This window comes from Lonchura striata, chromosome 1 (genome assembly GCF_050655825.1).
Source record: "Lonchura striata isolate lonStrDom1 chromosome 1, ASM5065582v1, whole genome shotgun sequence".
Lineage (NCBI taxonomy): Eukaryota > Metazoa > Chordata > Aves > Passeriformes > Estrildidae > Lonchura > Lonchura striata.
The window spans coordinates 33336152-33354292 of NC_140703.1; the positions used below are offsets into that span (position 1 = coordinate 33336152).

General features: G+C 44.2%; 1 protein-coding gene and 1 long non-coding RNA gene across 4 annotated transcripts in view; one reads left to right on the top strand and one right to left on the bottom strand.

The window, feature by feature from the left end:
* Positions 1–10854, bottom strand: part of LOC110472356 (alpha-2-macroglobulin) — a 36122-nt gene extending 25268 nt beyond the window's left edge. For 2 of the 3 annotated variants that reach the window (XM_077781286.2, XM_077781285.2), the window contains exons 1-6: positions 10546–10854; positions 6404–6587; positions 5551–5707; positions 4944–4996; positions 4234–4254; positions 1245–1413 (exon numbers count right to left, since the gene is read on the bottom strand). In XM_077781286.2, the coding sequence (XP_077637412.2) occupies positions 1245–1413; positions 4234–4254; positions 4944–4996; positions 5551–5707; positions 6404–6587; positions 10546–10787 (826 nt within the window). In that variant the 5' untranslated portion in view covers positions 10788–10854. The remainder of the gene's footprint in view (positions 1–1244; positions 1414–4233; positions 4255–4943; positions 4997–5550; positions 5708–6403; positions 6588–10545) is intronic. The other variant, XM_077781287.2, reaches the window with a different exon arrangement.
* Positions 9333–13188, top strand: LOC144245893 (uncharacterized). Its single transcript, XR_014953469.1, has 3 exons — positions 9333–10203; positions 11050–11302; positions 11389–13188. It is a non-coding gene; the product is annotated as an uncharacterized LOC144245893 (long non-coding RNA).
* The last annotated feature ends 4953 nt before the right edge of the window (positions 13189–18141 follow it).

The window sequence follows — 18141 nt, forward strand, 5'->3', positions numbered from 1 at the left end:
TCTTCCCATATTGCATCCTGCAGCCCTACATCTCCAACTCCTCATGCCCAGGACTGGACAGGAGCATGTAATGTCCTGCTTCCAGGTGGTGCGGCTGAGGGTTTTTTCACAGTTCAAGGAAATGACAGCAGACTGGGTGCACACCCAGGAAAAGGAAAATAACCCTGGTTTATACAGTTTAGACAGAAATTTGCCTCTAAGATGGGAAGACTCAATGTTTCAGCCCCAGACTGTAAGAGAAATAATAATGGGAGCGACTCATAAGAAAAAGGCTAAAGGACAAAGGAAAGAAAAATCAGTTTAGGAGGAGGCTAACAAAGGGACATAGCATCTTTGATTTTGGGGCATGCAGAATAGTCTTTGTGGGACGAGGAGCAGGCCATCTGTCACCATGGCAGGTTGCAGCCTATAGCCTGGCTTGTGGTCAAATTATTTACCATGCCCGACTCGAAGCCAAATAAACCATCTCTCATGGACTTCAATGGTAATCTATGGGCTGCATATTCCCAAAACAGCAGGTCCTGATCAATGGATCTGCTGTTTCTGGAATAAACATCTGGTCTTTATGCAGAGTCAGTGAAGAGCCTGGGAGTGTGAAGCACTGGCCAATCAGCCTTCTCAAATGTGCACTACAGTCAGAATGCATGTTTATGATCACCCAAGAGGCTTTGTTAGAGAGCTGGGGGTTAAAAGGCTCCCTGCAGCAGCATATTTCTCCTTACTCAGTCTCTCCTAGCAGTCTTTTTGTAACATTCATGGATTGTTCTCCAATCACAAGTTTTCTACCAAACACGTTGTCTAAGTTTTCACAGAAAAAAGGAAGAGCAAAAATAGAGAGGACTATGAATGGGAAAGAGACCTTATGCAGGTGATGAGAGAAGCAAAATAGAGCCACCAAAATATCGTCACCTCTTACACTCATATCTAGTGCTACTTGCAACAAGCTGCTGGACTGGAATCAACTGAGACAAAGCCAGCTGAAATCGATGCCACAAGCCATACACAGGAATTCTGGCATGTCCTGTGCTCCCCAGAGCACTTTGAGCAAATACAAGCTCGGGCAGGTTGCAGAGATGCCATAAAGTCAGCAACCAACCACTTCTGATACTTAGTGCTCTCTGGCTCAGTCCCTATGAACCCCATTGCCTGTTATATTCTGTCCCTCCCTTCTCCATGTTGTTCCCAGGAAATTCCAAATTGAGTCGTCACAGTAAAAGGCATTACTGCGAAATTCCTCTCCTTACCAAATTCCTCCACACTGAAGGTGTGCTCCACATGGGATGAGAAGCTCTTCTGCACAACAATTTTGTAGAAGCCTTGGATGGGGTCCGAGGTGAGGGGGAAGGAGAGCTGTGTAAAGCCTGTTTCTAGTTCCACCCCTTGCCACTGGTACACCCGGTTCCTCTGGGGATCCTGCAGGTGAGGGTAACAGTGTCACAAGACAGTACAGGAGAATGCCAGGGACAGAGCAGTGCAGTGCCCAGTGCATGCACATCCCAGATGGGAAATACCTACCTATTTAACAATCTGTCATTATTTAACCATCTGTGAGGTTCTGAAAGTACGTACCTGCCAATTCTGTGTAACTTGCACGCAAGAAAACTTTTAAACACTTTTGTGTTGTCTCCCCCTCAGCTGTACCCACAAAGGACGGGGCCAGGAAGCTAGGCAAGACAGACTGGCAGAGTAACAGAAGGGAACAGAACTGATATCAGAAGTAAGTGAAGCACATGGAGTAAAGGGGGAGTTTCAGCTTCTTTGGCTGGCCATACAGCATACAAAAGTTTTGGTTTTCCCCTGGATGGAATGAAGACTGCTGAAGTACCAGTATACAATCTGCTGAGGAAGTAGACACCTGATTTATCTATAGGACTGAGAAATGTACATGTATAAGAGTCCTAAGCTAGTGGTTGGGTGGGGGAATGGTGACAGGAACAGAAGAAAGTATACTTCCACATATAGGCATCCAGCTGATCCTCTCTTGTATCTCCATGCTTCTAATGCTGGAGCTGAAGTCTCACCACTACTACATTTGTGTATTGCTCATTATTAACTGACCATCAATAATTAATCCCCTGAGCCCCAAATTTCTTGTAGAACTCACTGAAACAGCACAGTGATTCTGTGTAGTTTAATGCATCCTTGTACCTTGGCTGTCACCAAAAGTTTATTTACTCTAGATAGGTGTGTGACTCAAGGTATGTGACTATGTGCATTAACTTCACTGAGATATTATCTCAGGGCTTAGGGAAAATGGAGATGTGAATGATATTCTCCCAGCTGGAGGTCATCAATCAAGAAAAGGCAGAAGAGGGGCCGTGTTCCCAAGAAGCCACCTGGGAGGGTGGCACAGTCAGTAAAATGCATCCCATGGCTCTGACCAAATCCTCTTCATCATCATGTTTCAACCCTGCTGAAAAGCTCACCACTTATTGTGAGGGACATCACTGAGCTTCCTTGGAAAAGGAATTCAAGAAAATATTTATAGTAAATGTTTACATTTCAAGCTGGGTTTGTGAACTTGTTGCCATTCCTGTGATGTATCTATAGGGAAGGCCTGAAAACAAGTTTGTTTTCTTCCTCAGAAAGGTGTTCTATTCTTTTTTTAATTCCATAAGCAACAGATCAGGATAACAGTTCAGAAGTAGCAGACTCAGAGTAACTTCTGCCTTTGTGCTTCACTAAGATAAATTAGTAGCATCCAGGATGTGGATTGATGGACATTTATTTCCTTAGAAGTGCTGACACTTAGGCTGTCACCTTTCTTCACTCCTGCCACTCTTTCCTTTGGTCCAGTCCAAATTTCATGGAATCATGTGGTAAACTGCACTGACAGATCTGTTCTGGCTGAAGAAAGTACTCTAGAGCAAACCAGTGAATTTTCTGCCACAGGAGTTCCCACTCTACGAGAATGCCTTGTAGACAGCTGTGAAATGCAAACAAAGGGCAGTACTGGGCTGAGAAGGAGCATTCAGGAAGGGAGAGGGGATGGTGAGGATGAAGGACAAGGCCTACATGAGCTGGCTTAAACAGCACAGACAAACACCATGCTTTACAGGCTAGAGCTGAAATAACAGATGTCCTTACTAGGATTTAAAAGTGAAGGCTTTCATGATATTGACACATAAACACAAAGGTTATTAAATTATTCAGCTTATCAGAGACATATTTCTGGAGGTGTATGTCTGCAGAAGATGTATTTGTTCTTACTCCTTTCATTAAATTCCTGTAGTCAGTAAAGTATCATCTCACTGGAAGGGAAGGGACTCCATGGGACATCCCTAGCAAAAGGTTGCTCTGAGATGCTCCCCTTGGCCTGCAAATCCACCTGACCTCCCACTGTCTCACTCTTCTTTCTCCAATATTCACAGATCATCAGTGGCCCACCAGCTCTGCAGCTCTTTTTTGGAAGTTTGTTGATGGGAAGGGAGAATGACAGCACTCTGAAAAGAGGATACAATAAAGCAGCACAGCTGGTTTTGGCCTACCTTATGCCTCCTCTGTTGTGATGACTCTCCAGCTCTAGACAGAGATGGTGCAGAATGGAGACAGCAACCCCATGCAGCAAGGAACAGTAAAAGGACTGACTACACAGGACTCATTAATCACGTAAACCAAAATAAATTTTGTGCACACTAATTACAGGGTCTGTCCATGTCATCATAATTTTTTTCAAAAGAAGATATCCGAAATAATAATTGTAAATTTTGGGTTCTCATCTGAAAAAGTGAGAGCTTAAATCATTGAAACATCCTTCCTATTAACTTTTGCCTGCCACTGAAGTTAAATCATTAAAAAAACCCCAACCAAACAGACAAAAAGAATGTGCTTGGGAGGGCAGGGAATGTCTACTTACCTAATTTAGTTTGTTTGGTTTTGGTAGCTTATTTAACATTGGTCTCTAATTTCAGCTACACTTGGCAGAGAGAAACACTTAGTTCTGACTGGGAAGAGGAATAAGCCACTTTGATAACCTCAAGCCAAGTGTAGTTCTGTTCACAGCGTGGCTTGTAATGGTTAATTAGTTTTCTCCTACAACTCATTCTGTGATCAAAGAACCATTATTGGAACTTGTTTTGATGCCCAGCTACTCAGCCTTCCTTCAACCAAAGAGAAAAGGTCACATGCCTGTGATTTTTCCCTTGCCCCTCAGCCTGAAAACACCCCTGCTGGAGACTGGTAGCTCTGTGCCTGCACATTCTTCTGCAAATAATAATGTAGTTATCCACTCACCTGAACGTAGACAAAGGGAAACTGTAGGGAAAGAACAAAAGAAAATCAATGTTAGAAATATTAATCACAGGGAAGTAATTTCCAGATTTGGACTGAAGGGCAGAAGAACAAACTTCTTAGAAGTCCTTTGGGTTGTTCCCTTTCTGTACTTGTTCTTTTTTCTTGGTTCTTGATGGCTAAGGGAATCTTTTCATTTTAGGGTCCTGACCTTTTGTCTTACCACTGTATGAAGATGTGGTGAAACACAAGATTTCAAAGAACTTGTCTGCATGAGGAACTGATTGTCAAATAAAATGAAAGGTGAGCTTGCACCCCTGACCAGTTCCATAAAACTGAATTCTTGTCATGCCACTCTCTAAGTGTGGGATTTCACCCACTGCCAGAAACAACTGCACACCTGTACTACCAATGGAAACTTGTCCCACACATTTTTTTTCAGTAATGACATCCCTGCCCACATGCTTAGCCACATACATTGATTTGCAAAGCTGGTTTTAAACATCTATATGCTTCTGAAAAGGGGGATTTTTTTTTCAACCATTAGAGACAGGTGGAATGTGTCCTAGAATAGAATATGGAACAGGTAAAGCATGGTGTGAGAGAGTATCATATGCTTTAATGGCTGTCTTCAGTGGTTCTGGGTGATGACAACAATGGTGTTAATTTAAGAATTAAATCTCCTGGCTAACAACAAGGAATTGAGGCTCTACCTTCTCATTCAGCGGGTAGAAGTCTTTGTCCAGGGAGACGATCCGAAACTGAACTGAAGAGTGTCACAGAAAAAAAGGAAAATCCACTGTTAAATTTGTAGCCATCACCAGGAAATGACAATGTTTCAATAATTTATTACTCAGATTTATTCCATGGATCAATAGGCTCTGAATTGAGATCTCTAAGTAATAGAAACAATTACTTCAGGCTCTTTCTCTTGCAGATAGTGAGAGGCAGATAAATTTAGAAGGATAATCAGGTCTTGGCTGAATTGAATTGTCTCTTGGGAGTGCCTGTCCTGCTTTGTTGATTCTGGTGCAGCCAAAGGAGATTATGCTTTGCAGTCATCCTAGTTTTGTGCCTCTACTTGAGTAGAATGAATTGGAGCCTGTGCCTACATCTGACTGTGCCTGGAGAATGAAGATTAAGAATGATGAAAGTGACATGAACTAGACCTCAGCTGACAGAAATAAGCTTTACTGAGTACCTTAGATCCTCCCCGCCATGAAGAAACCTGAAAACTTTAATACAAGTATGACACCTCTGTAGAATGGAGCCCTTAAGTTTTTTTATTGTCGGAGTAAGTACCAGCCCAATTCCTGGTACCTGTCTGTCCAGGCTTGTAGATGGGTTTGTCTGTCTGGACGAAGACCAAGCTTTCAGAATTCTTGACCAGCACTGACTTGCGGCTCTTGAACTGCAGTGTATCCCCTGTCACCGTCACCGTGAGAAATGCCACTGACGTGCTATTGGATTTTGGAAGCTAAGGAGAATGAAGAAGATAAGTGCTTTACTGATTCACCCCATTGCACTGAGTGTTGAAGGAAGAAGTGCTAGCTGGGTCAGAAAGTTCCCTAAAGGGACAAAAATCTCAGTGCACGGAGCAAGAAAAAAACTATTACCTTACGTCATTTATATACTTTTCTTAGATAAATACCGAACCTGATCTTATTCCATAACATGATTTTTCAAAAAAGAAAATTAACCTAAATTCATTAATTAGGGTATGGAATCTATTGCTTTCATTACTCACCAACCAGCCTTCTGCAGTAAAAAATTTGGAATAAGCTCCAGAAACAGCCATATGACTTCATGGACCTCACTGTCTTTAACAATCCCCCAACTTCTAAAGTTTTCACTCCATGCTGATATTTTTAATCTCAGGCTTAGACATATCAAGCAAACATGGGGCACATTCTGTCAGTCAAAGTTCCAAAGACTTCTCTTAATACATGTATGCAGAAAAGTATCATGTGGGTCATAGAATTTGGTAATGGGGGAAAATTAGTCCTCGTAAGATTACCACTGTCAGTCATCCACAGTGAGTTAATTCTTTTGTTTGACTTAGCTTAGAGGTCTCTGATTGCAGTGTGTCTTATTTCTCATTTCTGGATTGTTTGGATCTACTATGCCACATCAATAAACATAAGAGATCATCCCACAGGGATGAGATACTCACAGAGAAAGGGATGCAGGTGAACACGTCTTTCTCTGACACCACATCATCAATCAAGCTCCTGTTCTCCCCTAGGTGCTCGAGCGTGGCACTCAGCGTCACAGACTCGTTCAGGTGGGTCAGCTGAACGCAGATTTTCTCATGAGAATCTGTGTGTATCAGAAAGGGCACCAGCACCATGTACTGCCTGTGAAGAGCGGGAAGCAAGAAAGATCAGAAATGTGAAACAGTTTTAAGGCAACAGTATTAAGTGAAGAGAAATTAACAAATCAGCATGCCTAATCCATTGCCATCCCTGTGAATTGCAGTGCATATAACATGAGCATTCATTTTATTTTGGGTTTATACATATTAAATGGTCTAACTAATTAGCCTAAAAGCAGGAAAATGCTTGCAGTAGAAGGAACAATTTCTATGCTAATAGAGAGTGCTTTACAAAGGATGTTTTGTTTGGCTTCACAGCAGGGAGTAAGGATGGTTTGAAAAGTTTCAGGCTGTTAATTGAATTTTGTATATCCCACAATCTCCTTTTGAGAGTCAAAGGCATTAGCTAAAAACAGTTGAGGAAAAAACCCACCCATTTGTCTGGCTGCTCCAGTCTTTGCCTATCCAGGTTTCCAAATCCTTCACATGCTGAGCAAAGATGTGAGTGCTTGCAGTTTGGGGCCTTATTAAGATGAGCGCACAAAGGATTTCGGGGTGTAGTGTTTTATTGCAACTCAAGTGTACTTCCATCTTCAAAGAGCTTTTGACAAAGGTCCCTCACAGAGGACCCTTAAACTAAGCTGCCATTCAATAAAAGGGATAATTTTACTAATAAATCAAATTCTGATCTGGATTAATTGGTTGAAAGATAGGACAGAAGGGGTAGGAACCAGTGAAAACCTCCACAGTTTGTTGAGACCCCTGTTCTTCAGTACATACATCTCAGAAGTACAATTTTCTCATAATTATGCAGGATAAGGAAATTCTAAAAATTAACTTAGATATTTGTGGAAAATTTTTTTTTTGTATGATAGAACTGAGTAGCAAAAATAGTTAATGAACTACTCATATAGGGAAAATAATAAGTGAGCTTCTACCACTCAGACTTGACCACTGTTGGTCAGCCTTGGAAAATTCTCAATCAGTAATAAGTAACAGACTGTCAGGAAGTGTTCAGAAAGGAACAGAGGCAAAATACAGATGCATCCATCCAGAGGTACATTTTTGCCTGGGCTCTGAGGTTTCTGGGGAGTCCTAAAGCTATTGTGGAGGCAGTGGGCTCCAGGCAGTACCTTCAACATGAGGCATCACTTTGATGAAATATAGCGAGGAGCCTGCTGGCAACTCTGCTCAGCCAGCGCTGCTGCAGAAACTGTGAAAGGAGGGAACTCCAGCCTCCCAGAGAGTGAGTTACAGCTTGTGACTCTCTGCTTTCTCCAGCGTTTCCTTTCTTCCACAACCTTCTTACCATGGCTTCAGCCCATGCTGCTTCCCTAATGCCATTCCCTCTGTCCCCTGTCAGTGGCACTGCCAATGTGACAATAACATCCAGTCTGCAGAAAGGACAGCATGACCTAGTTTGTGGGGAATCTGGCCTCATTTCTCTTCCTGTTCACTGTTCTGCTGAAATTTTGGCCAACTTACAGAACTTCCCCTTAGGCTGGCTTCCCTGCCTTTGAAACAAAGATATAAACATGCTGTTTATAGACCTCTCTTTAGGTGTTTTGGGATGTGTTGTTTAGAAGAGAAAGATGAATTAAATTACCATGAGTGTTTTAAGCAACTATGGTCACAAACCCCATGTATAGACACTCTAGGACAAAAAGCATCTGGGCTGACAAAAGAGACCTCAGCATGCAACGAGCTGCTCTGACAAGAGAGGCAGTGACTCTGAAAGAGACATGCAGCAAGGAGCAATAGGAGACCCTGGAGATGGTGGCTAAGATAAAAATGCTGAGTTTGTCTATGCAGGGAAGGTAATACTGTAGCTTAAGTTGGAATAATATCTGTCTGTGTATTGACTCTCAGCTGCTTTCTGGAACAAGCACCCAGCCAAAGAAAGCGGTGAACTTCATCAGCCCAAATCCATACCTGCCAATTCAAGTGTCATTATGGCCTCACACTTATGACCAAATGCACAATACTCCCAAGCATGTCCATTGCACTGTAAAACACCTTACATGCACAACCAGAGTAGGAGAACAATACCTGTGCCTACATTCTTACAAAATCATAGAAATTTTGGTTACAAAGGACCTTTGAATATCTCAAGCCCACTTTCCCTCCTGGAAAGGAGGGAAAAGGACACCACAGATGAAGTTTTTACCATCTATCTGGGTCGCCTCTTCTGGTGCTGTACTAACTTGATGAATATTCTTTTTTGTACTATGCAATCTGAGCCTTAATTGTGTCTCCTGTCCAGCTGGTCACCTCTGAAACAGAAATAGCAGCAGCTATTTCTGCCTGAAGAAGTGATGCCCCTAACTTGCATAGGACACAGTAAGCAAGTTTAATTTTTGTCTTCAGTTCAAGAGTTGCTTCCTTTCTGTGTTGTATACAGCATCTGAGCTATACCGCATCTACAGCAAAACCACTACCCTTATGCTACCTAGCAGTTCACTGCTCAGAACTGCCTCCCTTCTGGGCTCTGTCTTCATTCCAGGGACACCAACAACCCCCACTCTCTCCCACCTCTCAGCCTTTCTTTGTTCTTCCCTCCCAGAACAGGGTTCAGTTAAGGGACAGAAAGTAGCCTGCAAGAAAGATGGAGAAAGACTATTGCCAAAGGACAGGACAAGGGGGAAAGGATTCAAACTGAAAGAGAGTAGGTTTAGATTAGATAGTAGGGAGAAAATTTCTTCACAGTGGGGATGGTGAGGCACTGGCAGAGATTGCCCAGACAAGCTGTGGCTTCCCTATTCTGAGGTGTTTAAAGCCAGGTTGAATGGAACTCTGAGCAACTTGGTCTAGAGAAAGGTGTCCCTGTCCACGGCACGGGGTTTGGAACTGAGTGATCTTTAAGGTCCCTTCCAGCCCAGGCCATTCTATGATTCTATGTTGCCCATAGGTCTGAGGAGCATGGTTTCATTCCCTTTCCCCCTGATATTGGGCAAGAATGAACTAGGATTACTTAATTACTTAGTTACATCAGATTACTTTAGGGGGACCAGAGAGCTCTGCCTGACCCCAAAGCAGGCTTGGCTGATCTACCCCAGAAGCCCCCAGACAGGGCAGACAACTGAGAGACTGATGGTACAGCGTGAGTCAAAGGTCCTTCAGTTGCAACTTTACCTCTGACCACACAGCAAGTGGCAGCAGTGGTGCTGCACCTTCTGCCAGCGCTGGTGGTGCTGGTGGGCATGAAACCTCTACAGCAAACATTCCTGGAGCCGTGCTGGTGAGAGCTGCACCTCTGCCAGCACTGCGAGAGGAACGGCAGCCAAGGTCTGCAGAGGGAGGCTGCTCCCCCCCAGACAAGAGGCTTCAGAGCAACACTGTCTGGTGGGCAAGGCTGGGGTGGGCACGCCAAGCTCCAGCCTGGCTGTGCCATGCCGGGCTGCCCCTCTCCCGGGAGAGCTGAAGCTGCAGCCGTGCTGCTGGGCTGCACAGCCCTGGCAAGGCTGTCCAGGGAGAGCGCTGGCACCAGCCCCCGTGCCGGAGGAAGGGAATCTAGGTCACAGATCCTCTCTGAGAACCAGAACAGCTGAGGCTGCCAAGGGAAACAAACTGGCAGGAGAAAGGGGAACAAACTGCCTTGAAAGCAACAGGAGAATAGAGAGAAGTAACTCAGTGATTGAAACAAGGACACTCCGGGAAAGGTAAGCACCTGGATCATCATGCCCACAACATGCCAGGCCCTGAGAGGTTTCTAGGCAGAAACATACCTGGGCAAAGATGTTGTGAGGATCCAGGTTTGGATTGTGCAGAGCAGGACTGTGGGCACTGTGGGCAGAGATTGGGGGGAGGGTGGAAGGAGACCACTGGCAAAGGTAGTGGTGGGAAGGGGTCCCAGGACTGGAGAGCTGGGGGATTACGGGATGGGAGTGGGGAGCACTGTCAGAGCTGTGCAGGAAACTCAGGGCTTGGTTATTAGTGGGAAGAAAACTGCAGGAAAAAGGGAGAACTTAGACCTCCCTCCCCCCTCCGCACGTGTAGCTTACGGTTCTGTGTTGAGAGGAGCATTTCCAGGAAGGAAGACGAGAAGAAGGAGGAAGATGTTCGGTTTGCTGGGCAGCTTGTCCTTCCCCATGGTGCAGAGCAGGTCGTGCTGAGCCAAGCAGTGCTGCTGTTTTCCTGCACCTTGTAATTGCCCTCCACTGCGTGCTCTGTCAGCCTCTTTATAACTGCTCTCTGCAAACAGCCCAGGGGCTGGAGGAGATAAGGGCTGGGGGCCAGGGCCCATCCGGAAACAGGGAGACGCAGCAAGGAGGAGCTGGAACAGAGGGACAGTATTTGGCCAGAGACTCTGCAAGTGGGGGAAGGGTATTTATTTGGGTAATGCTTGTATTAGAAATCTTTGAATGATTCATACCCTGTTTCCCTTAACCCATCAGAAATCCACAGTGTTGGGGATGTGAACTGTGTTCAGCACATGGTAATATTCGCTGTGGGCAGCATCCAATCACAGCAATCTGATTTAAATTTCCACAATACTTCCTTCACAGTTCCTCTTCATCAGCACTTTAAAATATAGTGTTTTGAGTTGGGATGACTGACACAGAAGATGAAATTAATAAGCTAATACAGGTCATCATGAATATTGATAAATTCCAGTCACAGCATGCCTCATTCTGCAGTTTCCTCCAAATCTTGAAGTCCTCACTGCTTTGCCTGACAAAGATGACACAAAAATTTGATGTGTCCTACACCTCCAAGTTTATGACCACTACAGAAAACACATTTTCCCTTGAAAACAAAGTAAGATATTGTTCTGTGTAATTTTAATCGCTTAACCCAGTTCTGGTAAAGTTTCCTCTGATTTCTTTTCAGTTTCTTTTTTTTAGCTTTGTAGGTAACTGCCAATTGTCCAAAACCTGACAATTGGCTTGCTGCTGACTGCAATTGCAGGAAGAAAAGGTATCTGCGGTTGGATGTAAATACTCTCTGTACTATCACAACAGTAGTATATTTGGGAATCCTTGTCTGCTTCAGAAGCCTTAAACAGTTTTGCACCTCTGCCACCAGAAGTAAATAATCCAAGAAAGACACTTCTTTCTCTAGTATGATCCTCTTCAGTCTCCTCAAGGACTGTAGCACAATGCTCAAACCTCAGGCCAAAGCCAAGCAATAAAGTGAACTTTAACGTTTGACTTTGAAGAACAGGCATGTGTGAAAAGAAAAAGCTGTGGAACCATTTCTTGAAGACACTGGTATCATGCCTAAGGTGGTCCATGCACTTTCACCTAAGAACTCCTGTTGGAAACCAGCAGCTCTAGCAAAGAAATGTCTCTCCTTAATGCCTACATCAGCTTTGTTTGGTGACAAGTGAGAAAAAACTCACTGTAAAACCCAAGACTTATATGCTCAGCTCCAGTTAACAAATTGTATTAGCTGTTCAGCTAAAGGCAGAAAAAAATACTACAGAAGAAAGAAAACAACATCAGTATTGTTATTTTAAAGGAAATCCAAATTATATTAGTTTTCCCAGCCTGAGAAAAAGCAAAAGCAAACAAACCCAAAGCAATTAATTTCATATCACAAAAATGTATGACAGGAAAAAGTACTTAGATAAATCAATGGGAATAATAGCAACACCCAAAGACATAAAAAGGGGTTTCTCATTGTATAGGAGCCAAAATGCTTCACAGACCACAGTGAAAGGAAGGTCACCTATCAGAAAACCTTAGACATTATGAACATTTTGCAAGTTGCACCAAGAAGGAACAGGAAGATACACAATGAAATGAAATACCATAAAATAGTTTCACCAGCTAAACTTCAAATGAAACTGGAAATGTCAGAATGAATAAAGATTATCCACTTTAGTTGCTTGTTGAATAATTTAACCTGAGAGAAAGGTCTGACAGAAGATGAACTGCCTTTCCCAGACGTGGACAGCTGGGCTGTCAAATATAACTCATATTTCTGAGGTGTCATATGAACAAATTACTAAATTCAGGCATGGCAAAACCATAAATGAATTATTTTTATTTTAATGCACTTTGTAGATTAAATTGCAAACCAGATTGGTAGCTGAATTTTATAAATGGTCCTATGACCATATTTTGCATGTTGTGAGGTGGCCATCTGTAGGGTAAGCCATATACAAGGTATTTACAGGTTTTCTGTCTTTCTCAGCTATGTTAAAACAAACAGCCACAGTATGTTTAAACTTGGTCTTGCCTTAGAAGAAATTTATACAGTGTGCTGTAAAAAAAGGCTATAAACAAGGTTGTTTACCCTTAGGAATAAGAAATCCACAGTGTGTCTGTTTGATACTTACAGTGCACAGCACACACAGAGTAAGATAAATTGTTGAAATACCATTATAAAATCCATCTAAGGTAACTAGTGAACAATATCTAATAATTTTAAAATGTGTAAACAGGAAACTGCTCACATGTTAGCAGATATTTTTGGATATTCCAGAGAATTAAAGATAATCCCTAATGCAGTAACAAATGACAAGCTATTTTAATTTATGCTTTTGTACGACTCAGAATTTTGCCAAGGAGGGGGGAGAAAAAGCCAAACTTTTACAAATGTGTCTCTGAACAGCACTCAGAACAATCAACTATGCTTTTTTTTGAATCATATGACTCTTCAGATAAAAATTTACAATATAAAAAGATATATTAAATCCATATAGACTTTCTGTTTTCTTTGTCTGTTAAGTTATTGTCTGGACTACCTCTCTCCTCAGGTACGGGCATCTCGTGAAGGTTCTTCTGCTGGACCTAAGGTTATGTTCAAGTCAGGTTGAACAGTGGAGCCAGGATTTCCTCAGAGGTGCACGATGGCAGGAGCAAAGGCAATGGGCCAAGCTCCATACAGGAAGAAGAGAAACAAGGAGCACATGGAAGGAAAAAGTGTTTCTCCTGAGGGCTATGTAACAAGAGAACAGGCACCCCCAGGTGCCACGAGACATCCATCCCCAGAGACCATGCACACTTCATAGCGCAAGGCCATGAGCAGAAGTGCCAGTGTAGAAAAAAAACCCTGATACTCATAGTGTATAGGCATACCAGAGATTTCTCCCATTTAAATTGAAAGTTCACTTAGCTATAAAGCAGTACAACTCCAAATTGCTGCCTTCCTTTGGCAGGCTGCTCAGAGAAGGCAGCAGAAGGTCGTGCCAGTGCCACCTCCTGCACCCATGCTGTACCCATGTGGTGTAGCACCCACCTGCTGCAGAGGTGTGCAGGGGCTCTCACTCCTCTCCTGTCTCCCAGAGCCTTCTGTGTGTGCTGAGGTGGCCAAGGGGAAGGGCTTCGTGCTCATCTCAGTTCCTGCCTTGCTGGGTAACATGATGCAAGGCCATTGGGCTCTCTCTGTGCTACAGCTGAGCCAGATGTTTGATGCCCCAAACATGAGTCTTTTCCCAGTGCAGACAGGAGCTGGGGCTCAGCTGGTGTGTTTGTCCAGGATTTTAGAGAGAGACGATGCTATAGGAAAGCCAAACAAGAAAGGCTAGTGGCACATGAGGCAAGGAAATCAGATATTGTCATGTTTAATCCTTTCCCCTGCCCCTCTGCTTTGTTCTGTTCCGAGTTGTTAGGCAGGGCAGAGCTGACATTACAGTCAGGGAAGGTGTGTGAGCCATGACAGTGTAACACAGCTGGAGAACACACCATTTATCAGGAACCTTTTTAACACAGCGTCCTGCTACAGAGCCTGTCTTGGGGACAGGACAAAACCTCTACTAAGCAGCCATGGGCTCTGAAGAGAGAGCCAGCTGTGCATCCCACAGTCAATGCACAGGACTTCCCAGATGTGCTTTACCTGGCACACACCTTGAGGACACACCTTGCCTTGGCAGCAAGGACAGCAAGGGGAACTGGTGGTACCTCGAGCTTATCACTTCTAGAGAAGTGAAGTAGAAAACATCTGGCACAGTTATGCAATTGCTTCCAGTAATAACCCAGCCTTAACCTCCCTAAGGGCAGTGAGTCAAAGGGTAGGAGGCTGAAAAAATATGTGAGGTTAGCACTTTAGCAGCATGCACAGAATCCTGTCATAGCCAGTGGTGATTTTTATTCCCTTCACCTTTGACTGCCTTGTTCATATGCACCCTGTCTTCCCTCTCAAACAGGACTTTTTAAGTCTCCCAGCTGCCAAGTTATATACACAGTGTGACAACATGGGGTCCAGAAGTCCTGCTGAAATCATGTTCTTAAGGGAGCTCCTGGTTTGCCCAGCAGAAGCAGTGGTGTGGCAGAAAGGAGACCAGTGTGCTGAGCTGCAGGAGTATCAGAAAGGGGAAGAGTGAGACATTCCCTGGAAGGAGTCTATTAGGTCCTGTATTTAATGTAATGCCTTGATTTTAGGATTTTCTTTACCCTTGAAAGGTCACCCTTTACAAGGTCAAGCAGAAAGACGTTTTCTCTTGCTGTGAGCTACAGAATTAATTTACACTCTGTTGCTTTTCCACCTGGAAAATCCTTGAGGAAACTTTTCATTGTTGCTCTGAAAAAAAAATTCAAATGTATGAGTGATGTTCCTCAGGAAGCCATTCTCTGGCACTTGGTGTTTCACAGCCAGTGGTGCCAGAGATGTGACCATGCTTCTGTGTCACCTGGTTGATGATAACCTGGTGGGGGTCACTTCAGTGCAGACAAAGCCCTACCTCCCTAATTGTCCACCAGGTACAAATGAATGCAACAAAGAAATAATCAGAGAACAAGGCTGAGTTGTTTCCTCAGAGCAATTTGACATCGTCATTTGCGGGCTGAAGGGTCTTCTGACACATTTCTGGTCTTCTCTGATCACTGAATTGGTTGGTCATTACTCACACTCCATATTTAACACAGGTGCTGGCTGAGAAGAAGACCTGAACAGCTAAATCATACAGGTGGGGTCTTGCTGTGCTGTTGTCTAATTGCTTGGCACTATTACCTGTGACACTGCAGGGATCACAGAGGATTTGAGTCAAAAGATGGAGCAACCAAACTCCCTGGGCTGAGGATTCCTTTGTCTGACGCTAGCTAAGAATTTGAGGGCCTAAGCAAGAGAATGCTTCTACACTACAGCTTATTTTTCTGGAGAGACCCATTTTTCCCCTAGATTTTGCATCCTGCTGCCTGCACTGTGGATGACACTCATCTTCTACTGTAAAATCATTTATGTTCACTTTTTAAAGCAGGTATGGTCATTAAAGGTCTTCTTCTTAACTAGGCCATAACATCAGTCTTTTGCAGATCCTTGAGTGTGGACTCCACATGAGCAGCAAATCAATTCCCATGGTACAATTAAACTCTACAGAGAATTACTTAACACAAAAGGAAGTAAGCTTGACAGAGCATTTCAGTCAAAGACACTATGATGTGATTATACTTCATTAACACTTTTTTATCAATAAGAACTACATTTCAGAACAGCTTTTAATGTACTTCTAGCAGAGCCATGCATGGACCCCTAGGACATCCAGAGCAGGTAGAAGGACACTGGCAGACACCCACAGTGAAGCTAGGAGTTTCCCCTTTATTGGAGTGTTGCTGACCCAGTCCAATATCCTGCACAACAATTTCAGCTTTTTTGAACTGAGATGTGCAATACCAAGCACAGTAAGCAGTGCATGTGCCTTTGAGCTGGCAGCAGTATGGTACCTCGTAGCAGCTCTTGGGCCAGTGAGCCTGATTTTATCCCATTTGGACAACATGGTTTTCTTAGTCTGTATGTCTAAAAAATTACAGTCATTCTGCCTTCTGAGGCCTGGAACACTTCCCAGGTCCCTGGCACCTCAGGATTATCAGATGACAGAGGAAGAAATGACAATCAGTCTGGTGGGTGTCCCTGGCTTGTTCAGCCCACAGTTAATATAGTTGCTTCAGTTTCAGGTGTGTGGCACAAAACCTAGAGCCAAGGTTCCAGACATCTTGGAGGTGTTGGAATGTGTTTTAAAAATATTGCTGTTCCCTGTGGGAGTGGAAGTCAGGGAAACATGATTTGGATATAAAAATCTGGACGGAGAGTGTGAGCATGGGATATTTATTAGATCTGAATGCAACTGTTTGAGTTGAAGGATAAAATTGGGAAACAAACATTACATTTTCAGCATTCAAAGGGAAAATATTGCAGAGGGAAATGAGCACTGCATGTTTTAATGGTCAGGTTTGGCCTAGCAGGAAGAGAAGATTTCAAAAGTATGATAAAAATGCACTTTATTATTTTTTTCCAGGACTTGTTTCTTCCCAGGAAACTATGTTCGGCAGAACAGAATAACATATTTGGCCAGACCTGAGGGGATTTTTATGAGTTCCATGTGAGATGCTGAAGCCTTAAATTAATTGGCCTTATATTCCTCAGGAAGAGATACACCCTGTATCCATATCCACTCAGTCTGCTCTCCTTTTCAACCTTGTTACTGTAACCATTGATTTCTCTTGCTTTAGTCCAGCCTGATGCTCATGTAAATCAAATCAGTTGCTACAATCTGGCCTGTGTCAGGAATGCAAAATTCACAGCCTTTCTTTTGTTCCTGCTTTTTCTCCTGATGCCAGTGATGTTTTAATTTTAGAATTCTGTATGGAGATCAGAAATGAACCCAAAGCTATTTCATGTCCCACAAATTCCTCATCTGTGGAACTTGAGAATGTGGTTTTTAATAACATCAATATCATGCATATCCCACATGGGAAGCCCTGTGGAGTCCTAAAACTCAAATTGTTTAGTGCACTTCGAAAAAAAAAAATATTGTTTTTGGGGAGAGGAATACCCTGCGTTGACCTGATGATTAATTTTCACCGGGGGAAAAAAAATGCAAGCCCGCACGCAGCTATTAGTAAATCTCCTGGTGGAATGGATCCTGCCAAAACACATCCTAGCCCTCGGTCCCTGAGCAGTTTGCACTTAAATCCCCGCGGCGGGTCCCGTTGTGCCGCCGGTGCCCGCCCGGCTCCATCCCGCTCCGGGATGCGGCGCAGCGGGACCTGCGGCGCTGGAGCCCTGCGGGATGGGCGAGGGCTGCCGCTCCCGGGGGAGAGGAGAGCATCCGTGTTTGCTTCCCCAGCCCTCCCATGCCGCTGTGCTCGCGTGTTTGTGTTTGCAGGAACCAGCACGACTCCAAGCGTGGTGCAGTAGGGGATGGCAAGAGGTGCGGGAAAACGGAGGGGCTCTGTGCTGGTGGCTGGTACCGTGATCCATCGTGGCCTGGTTTGGACAAACTCTGGCCAGACGTGTGGACTGGAGGCCTGGCAGGGTGAGATGGAGGATGTGGGTCCAGGCACTCACCAGGTGTGGACTGCCACTGCCCCTTTCCTCAGCCTGTTCCCTGCTGAGCACGATGCAGAGTCACTTTGTGATGTCCACACCTAAACCCTTACTCCATGCCACAGGGGCAAAGGCAGCGCTCTCACAGGCCTGGGGGAAGGTGAGGGGCTCTGCATCAACCATGAGCAGTGGGGGCCATCTCTGGATGTGGGGGGGATGAACACCATGTGTGCTGCAGTACCCACGGTTATCAGCTGCAGCTGAGCGACGAGGCAAAGTGTTGCGGGCAGGACAAGCTTGTTCCTCTCCTCATCCTCCCCCAGCCAGCAGTCATAACATGTGGACTATCATCAAAATGCCTGTTCTGTGACACTGAGAAAAAGTCAATG